Source organism: Diorhabda sublineata, chromosome X (genome assembly GCF_026230105.1).
Source record: "Diorhabda sublineata isolate icDioSubl1.1 chromosome X, icDioSubl1.1, whole genome shotgun sequence".
Lineage (NCBI taxonomy): Eukaryota > Metazoa > Arthropoda > Insecta > Coleoptera > Chrysomelidae > Diorhabda > Diorhabda sublineata.
In genome coordinates, this window is record NC_079485.1 from 28069354 (window position 1) to 28077202 (window position 7849).

At 29.8% G+C, this 7849-nt stretch overlaps 1 protein-coding gene across 2 annotated transcripts; it reads right to left on the bottom strand.

The window, feature by feature from the left end:
- Positions 1-729: 729 nt before the first annotated feature.
- On the bottom strand, positions 730-7094 carry LOC130451111 (dual serine/threonine and tyrosine protein kinase-like). Of its 2 annotated transcripts, none has more exons than XM_056789916.1 (11): positions 6284-7094; positions 5741-5910; positions 4863-5186; positions 4517-4700; positions 4248-4429; positions 3467-3698; positions 2922-3355; positions 2487-2827; positions 1517-1763; positions 1202-1451; positions 730-1151 (listed from the first exon to the last, which is right to left on the bottom strand). In XM_056789916.1, exons 1-11 carry the CDS (start codon positions 6402-6404, stop codon positions 973-975), a joined length of 2664 nt encoding a protein of 887 aa, XP_056645894.1. In that variant the 5' UTR covers positions 6405-7094; the 3' UTR covers positions 730-972. The 2 variants fall into 2 exon arrangements, with proteins under 2 accessions (XP_056645894.1, XP_056645895.1); XM_056789917.1 differs by lacking the exon at positions 6284-7094 and adding an exon at positions 6161-6238.
- Between the last annotated feature and the right edge of the window lie 755 nt (positions 7095-7849).

Below are 7849 nucleotides of genomic sequence, written 5' to 3' on the forward strand. Positions count from 1 at the left end.
AAGATTCCAGAAAATTTAGGAGTAACTGAATGTACATATGGCGAAGATGTATAAAAAGGTGAGATAGAAATATCAGAAATGACGTTAGAAGATGATATTGGTTCAATGTTAAAGTCAGTGTTAGATGTGTTATAGAGAATTCGTTTCAAAGGATGAGTTCTCAAAAAAATGTTTGTAAAGTATTTCAAGGTTTTCAGGAAATATTTTCAGAGCTCTATTTTTCATCTGTTTGATTAAATTAATTCTAGTGTTACATGGGTGATATGAATGATAATTAATATATCTTCCATAGCTTATTGGTTTCCTATACCAGAAACGATTTTTCAGTATTTTCCTTTTTTATAGTGAAATGTATATGAGTATTGAAACTATTGAAATGAAAATTTCATTATATGAAAGGGACATCATCTACATACTTTTCAATGAAGAATAATTTGAGGGGCCACACAGTTGACAACTAACCTTTCGCTTTTTACTGACTTTATTTTTTTGAATAACTTATGTTAGTACTGTTCTTTGCCATTTGTCACGTGATACTGGTCACATTGACTCAACTTTAGAAGCAAGTAGTGCATGATTTTTATTAAAAGTATTAGTTGTGGATTAATTTTAAATGGAGGACAGAAACGAATATTTTCAGCATTTATAACATACTAAAATTTTAACGAAATCGGGTGTAACCTAATCTAGATTTTTGTTTTGTGTGGACTACTGGCGAAATAAAACACATTTTATAAAAATACGTTTTTATTAAGATAAAGATGTTATTGACTATAAATTTCATTGGTTTAGTAACAAAATCAGTTGATTGTTTGTTCCTCTTTACTTCTGCTTCGTTAAAATTAATAAAAGTTAGTAAGTAAAAAACGAATCATACTTTATCACAAACTCTATAAAACATAACATAAAACAAATACCACATCTAATAAATAGAAGTGGGATACAAAAAGATTCAATAAAAATTTCAATATATTAAGAACTATCACAACCCAAAGATGGGCAACATTTCATTTTGACACGTTTATATATATTTTCAAGTTGTGGTTGGACATAACCAAGTAACGGTCTATCCGCAGGATCTGCTGACCAGCACTGCTCCATGAGATTCCAACATTCTCTTTCAAAATTAGGAAGACACTCTGGTCTAATACCTACAAAGAGATTTATTTAGCCATATTTAATGCTTCATAAGATCAATTACCTCTTCGAACACTGTTCCATAACTGTTCCTTATTCTGAAACTGATCGAAGTGAGTAGGTAATTTCACTTGACCAGCACATATGTACCAAAAGAGTATTCCGAAAGCATAAACGTCCACTTTTGAATCGTACCGGCCACTCAACAGCTCAGGAGCCATATGAACAGGTGTTCCAACTATACTTCCAGACATCATTGCTTCTGGTATACAGAATCCGAAGTCTGTAAGTTTAGCTCGATCATTAGCATCCAACTGAAACAACAGAGGTTATTCAATAATTTATTGAAAAAAATTAACAATCATCAACTTATACTTACAAGTACATTTTTCAATTTGATATCTCTGTGAACTAACCCTTGGGAATGGAGATATCTGATACCTTCAATCACATCAATAGCTATTCTCAATCTTGCTAACCAAGATAGCCCGCCTCGAAGCCCACAGTATAAATCTCTAGTCATTCTTTCCATCATTAATAAAACGGCTGGAGAGCTACCTCCAGCATAGGTATAATCTATCACAGATCCACGAAGTTTCACTATCCTCGGATGGCCCGGAATTGTCCTACACAAATTATATAATTATTTTAAATATAGTTCAGTAAATTTAGAAAATTTAATTTAAAAAAAAAATGAATTCCAATCGAGTTGTTAATTATTAAATACTAAATAATATTTAGAGTCTTAAGGCACAATTTTAAAACTTAAGGTAAAACTGAAGATTAAGCTAAAGTATAAACTATAAATAAACTCTAATTTACACCAAGAATCAAACAAGCTGGTCATAATTTTTTTGTCAGTTGTCACCCTATGGAAACATGACCTAACTTCCGAAAAAAAATGCTTATATTAGTTTTAAATTGTTTAAGAAATGTGTATAAACAAAAATGGCAAAAAAGATCAAGCAACTTCTCTGATTATAAGGTGGTACTTTTGGTCAACATCTTTATAATCAAAATAAGCTGAAGGCAGCTGCTATAATTTAGTTTGAGCAAACGAAAACTCTATATTTAAGTAAATCAACAATGTTGATAATTTCTTCATCAGTAATATCGTAAAAACGAGAATAATTTGAAGAATTTTTGTTGGAATTCTTAATTTCATATAAGATTATTGTTTAAACTACCCCCGGAGTGCCAGTAATTTTCAAACCGAAGTTTGTCGGTAAACACCAACTATAAACGAGAAAAATTTGATATTTATGGTTTAAACTGATGATTGATGTTTAACCTTCACTTGTAAAATTGTGCCTCAATTCAAAATCAAGCATGAAATGTTTTCAACAAACCTGGTATAATAAAATTCCATAGCTAAATCATTCCATTGTCTGTCATCTGGTGGCACAACAGACTTAAAAGCACAAGGATTGATACCTGCCCAAGGTTCACAGGAAGATACTACCCCATACTGTCCCCTTCCTATTTCTTTAATTTGATTTGGCATACCATATCTTATGAGATCACACAACGAAGTGCTTTCTAAAGCAAGCCTAGCAAAACTAGGTGCGTGTTTTTTACGAATCGCTATTCTTTGTTCCTCAGTCTGCTCCAATTGATCCGATAATTGGTGATCCAACGAACGAATAGCAGATAGAAAAGCTTCATGGGACGATTTCACATGTTCTTTAAACTGAAATATTTTCATTTACAAAATAAGGAAGTAAATAATATAAAAGAATAAGTTAACTGTCACAAAAAAATGTTTGTTATATAATTATATTTACCTGTGCAGATATTGTTTTAGCTAGTTTGGAAGCACTAAGTTTGTCGATCATGTTGGTGGCAACTTGAAGTTGCCACTGGAAGTTACATTGTATTTGAGATGAAGAGGACCAAGGTAATGCAAACGTCGACAAAAGCGTCCTCAAACGATCGAGCCACGTATGCATTATTGAAACTGATGTAGAGTTATTCAAATCAATATTGTAAGCGGCACTGACGATCTGTCTAACAGCATCAGAAGCTGATAGGTTTAGTTCATGTTCATGACAACTTTTTTCTAGATTTTCAAGACACCTTTGTAAAGTTCCAGTGAAACTGTCTTGAAGACAACCTACTGATTGGACTATTTGTGTGGCTACCGAAGTATTTAGTCTTTTCAAAACTAGTTGTTGAATTTCTATTGTTGCTGTTTTTGAAGTTCTTTGATGATCAACATCTACAGGAATAGAAGATAAAATAAACGTTTGGATATAGTTCTTCTAAATAGTAAAAATTGCAAAGTAAATTTGATTGATATGTATTGTAAGGCTACTGTAAAATATCTTACTTGGATTATTATAACCTTCCAGAATTTCAGCCACGTTGGATTTCATATCTAGAAGAGTCCTCTGTATAATTCCCGTTATTTGTTCTTGTTGTTCACAAGCTATATTCATCAATGTTTCGTAGAGTTGTAGTTCCAATTTTTGCGCATACTCAATACGTTTTGGAGTTATTTGTATTTCTCGAGCCATATCGAAAGCTCGAAGAATAAACTGACGCAAACATTTATTATGAACCTGCAATGATATGGAAGAAATATATCTGTGACTTTTCCAATTTTTTTTACAAGAAAACAACCAAATACTACTGTTTAACATGTTTCGAAATATTCACACAATACTCTGCTTTTAACTAACACCATCATTTAAACTAGCTCACTAACTCAAACGGCTTCATCCTATTGAACCTTAATAAATTGGCATTGTCGGAGAGTTGGGTAAACTCAACATTACCATGTTGTAGCATCTATTGTTCATGGATACTAGAGAATTTGGTTATGGTCTGGTCAACAGTTACTACAAGATCCCTTTGGATCACTATTATTGCAGTACCCAGGTGCATTAACTAAAATGTTACTTTTACTAGGACAGCCCCAAAACTGTATACGATATCCATTATCTGTTTGTAGTGTGTGAATAATTCAGAACTTGTTCCTAGAAGCCAGTACATCTTTTTATATTTTATATCAAGCTCTTTACGTTTCTTCTTAATGTGAACTCTCCAGCGAAGTGACCTTCCCATGACAATAAGAGGTTTTACTTGTACTTGAATGACAAATTTCTTACCTCGCTTAATCTCGCAGCTAATCTCAAGACAGTGTATTTCAGAACATTCCTTATATGTTCTAAAAAGTCTTCATTAATTCTTTCATCCCCAATCAACGTGTCTAAATAATATTCCAAACATAACGAATTTTTTTTAGTTTTCAATATATCAGTCTTTGAGTTTTCAGAGTCATTTATGAATCCTTAAAAATAAAATCCAAATATTAATTGTTTTTTAGATGTTAAGTAACACTTTTATTGCTTGATTTAAAAATATAATTGTTATTTACCCAGTCTCACTAATTGATCGCGCAAATTTCGTAAAGTAGTATGTTCTTTTTCACGTTCTGTTTCTAATGAATGTTGTTCGGATTCTGTTAAAGATTCTGTCCCGAACGCTTCTCTTGTTGACACACTAACAAATAAAAAAGGGACTTTGTATATATCTTTCAATTTTTTTATTTCTTGAATATTCTAAAAATAATATTAATTATATTAGACAAAATTTTCCCTATTGATATATGTCTATTACATATCCTTACATATGTGCACCAATATACAATATGGATGTATATAAAAAGTCCTCACAGAATTTACTATATACTGTAACAAAATGAATAACTTTGGAAATCTTACCAAATCACTCAGAATTCCTTCAGATATCGTGTACACAACAATAGGTAGAATATTATTCATATATTTACAACACAATTCATTCAATTGTTCTATTGAACAGTCAGGCGGCACCATTAGATTGACATTTTCCTTTAGGAAAGAATGTGACAATTCAACTTCTAATGACGGACAATGATCTACTAAAGATTCATGAGTATTTCTCTGTAAATCAGGTTCGGGAATTGTTATCCAGGATCTCTCATGTGCCTGGAGTTTTTCCACTACTTCAATTTCCTGATTTAATGTTAATCGAATCACTTTTGATTGGCCATAAAGTAAAGTTATCTTAAATTTAAAAATATAGGTGAGATATATTGCCTATAAATTTACTTAAGCAACATTTTCTGAATAAAAGTTAATTATCTAGAGGTTAAAAATCACAGGAACTGCAAATAAATCAGAAGTATCTTCTTTATCATTGTCATTAGGAAAAAATACAAAGAGCATTTTGTTCCCATTGGAATAGTAGATTATAAATAAATTATTAGATGTTACCGATCTTCGATGAACTGTCTAAAAGGTTATCAATTGAAACAACCAGATTGAATATTAATAATTAGTAATAATTTTTATATATAGTTTTGAGAATTTTACTAAAAGTTTCAAAAATATAGAAGTGATCTTCAATTTCAAAATAACTAGTAATAAAACAGTGACAATAGCTTTAATTTGTTTATTTCAACTATAATAAAAAATTTAGATGCAGTAATAAAATATTGAGTTCCTAATCTGACTCTCTAATGATAGGTTCAGATGAATTACATTCATTTCTGTCAATGTTGGATATTAACTATAAATATTAGAACTAGAACAAAACTATATATAAAAAAACAACTTACCCATCTCCAATGAGAGCTAAATAGTGGTAAAAGGTACTGCCCTAATAAGGCATTAACAAATAAAGCTTTTGAGTGACAATTTTGACCAAACACAAAAAGAGTTGGAACTCTTTCTAATTTTGGATTCAATCTATCAATATCAATCCGTAATAATTCTTCTTGAACTTCATCTATAAGGAAAAATATTCAAATCTTTGTGACAAAATAAAGTGAAATGCATTTTGGGAATAACCTACTTTCAATCAAAGTACATTATTTATCAAGTATGGATACTAACAATAGAGTAATTTATTAGTAGAATGAAAAATGATGACTATTAATAATCATTTTACAAAATAAAAATTTTTCTTCTTTATCATTAAGTTTCAATTTATTGCTAAGAAAGTTATAGTATTAGTTTAGGAAAAAATGTTAAATTACCACTTCTTAATATAATATGACGATTTTAATAATGGCTTGGTTATACTAAACTTCCAATATTAGTTCACATCTATAAACATTCATTATTAACAATGTACTAATGTTTAAGTCATATAAACTTACTGTGTATTTGAAGTGAAGGATTAATTTTTTCAAATGAGTTTCGAGTATCTTGTATAATACGCTTAAGACTGTTGCAATGTTTAGAATATTTTTTAAACTCTTTAGGAATATCAATCATCATGGTCACAACACTTTTTAAAAATATTGAAATACTGATAGAATTTTTAACACTTTAAGGTGTTGACTGTTGTCTTTTCGATTATGGTATTTAACCAATTCCTTTGATAAAGTTACACAATGGAGACTTCATATGGATTCTTGATAGTATACATTGGATAATTAACATTAACCGATATAAGTGTATGTATTCTCCAAAACATAAACACCAAATAAACTCAATTCAATATTCTAACCTCAACTTTGCACTGACAGTTACTAATTTAAGAATTCTGTATAATGCCGGCTACGTGTAATTAAATGTTATCACAATTTAATTATCAACTTCGGCCTGTTGTAAGCGTAAAAACATTCAAGTTATATCATCAATAAACAAGCAAGGTAATTTTATCAATAATCAATAAATAATAAAAAAAAACAATGTGATGGTGTTATCTTAACGGCTTCGGTAAAATAAAAATAACAGAATTATAATGATCAATTCTTCTAATTCATAGGTAGTCAGCACCCGTAATTACTAATACATTTAAGTCCAATTAAATCTAACATAAAAAAATCCCCAGAAACTTCATAGATTAGTGACTTCGCAGTTTTTTCAATATAATATTTAACAAGATTAGTTGGAGTTGTGTATGTAATGTAATCGCAGAATAAAATGAATCAGTGATTATTGTAAAAGGACATATCATTATTTGTATATCTACGAATAAATAAAAAGGGTTCTAAATCAATTTTTTTGGGTTGTCCAGTTAGTTTTACATTTATTTCTTAATGGCGACATCTATCTATGAAGTACATAACCAAAGTAACTTACAGATAGGTAAAAATAGATTTCTATTAATTCGTACAATTATAAAGTTTCAAAAACTAACTGAAAATATATGGAAGACATGGATTATTTATTTACTTATTGAATCTAAAAATTCATGTGACTTTCTCACGTTCGCAAATTGTTTGATCTGGAGTCAAATATTGTTTACTATCGTTTAGAGTTTCCAATTGAAATCTACTCAGATTATTGTTTTTATATTAACTGTGTTACCATATTAGGAAAGTAAAATATATTTTTTCTACTACCATGCGTAAAGTACGTACTTTAGACACACTTTCGAGTGCATAAAACATCACTTTACGCACTAATGCGTTCAATTCGTCGCCCTCATTCAAATATTTTTTTCTACTTATGTAGTAATAATATTTAGGTGGCATTTATGCATGTCAAATAGAAATTTAATACCTGCACAAAGTGCACCTTTCAATATTTATATTATTAATAATTGAATTCGTCTGTTGTTTTGTTGATTTCTTCTAATCTTGATTAAAGTGTTCAGAATACTAATAAGTATAAATATATTTTATAAGGAATCAATAAAACCGTTTCTACTAACGAAAAATTTAGCTTACTTCACACTAATGCGTAAAGAAACATACTTTACGTACTATTGCGCG

Excerpts from the sequence above, each read along its gene's own strand:
- LOC130451111 (XM_056789916.1), bottom strand. The coding sequence starts at position 6,404 with ATGATGATTGATATTCCTAAAGAGTTTAAAAAATATTCTAAACATTGC. Across the intron at positions 3,356-3,466 it reads GGAAGGTTATAATAATCCAA|ATGTTGATCATCAAAGAACT; the intron begins GTAAGATATTTT and ends CTATTCCTGTAG. Across the intron at positions 1,152-1,201 it reads ATGGAACAGTGTTCGAAGAG|GTATTAGACCAGAGTGTCTT; the intron begins GTAATTGATCTT and ends ATCTCTTTGTAG.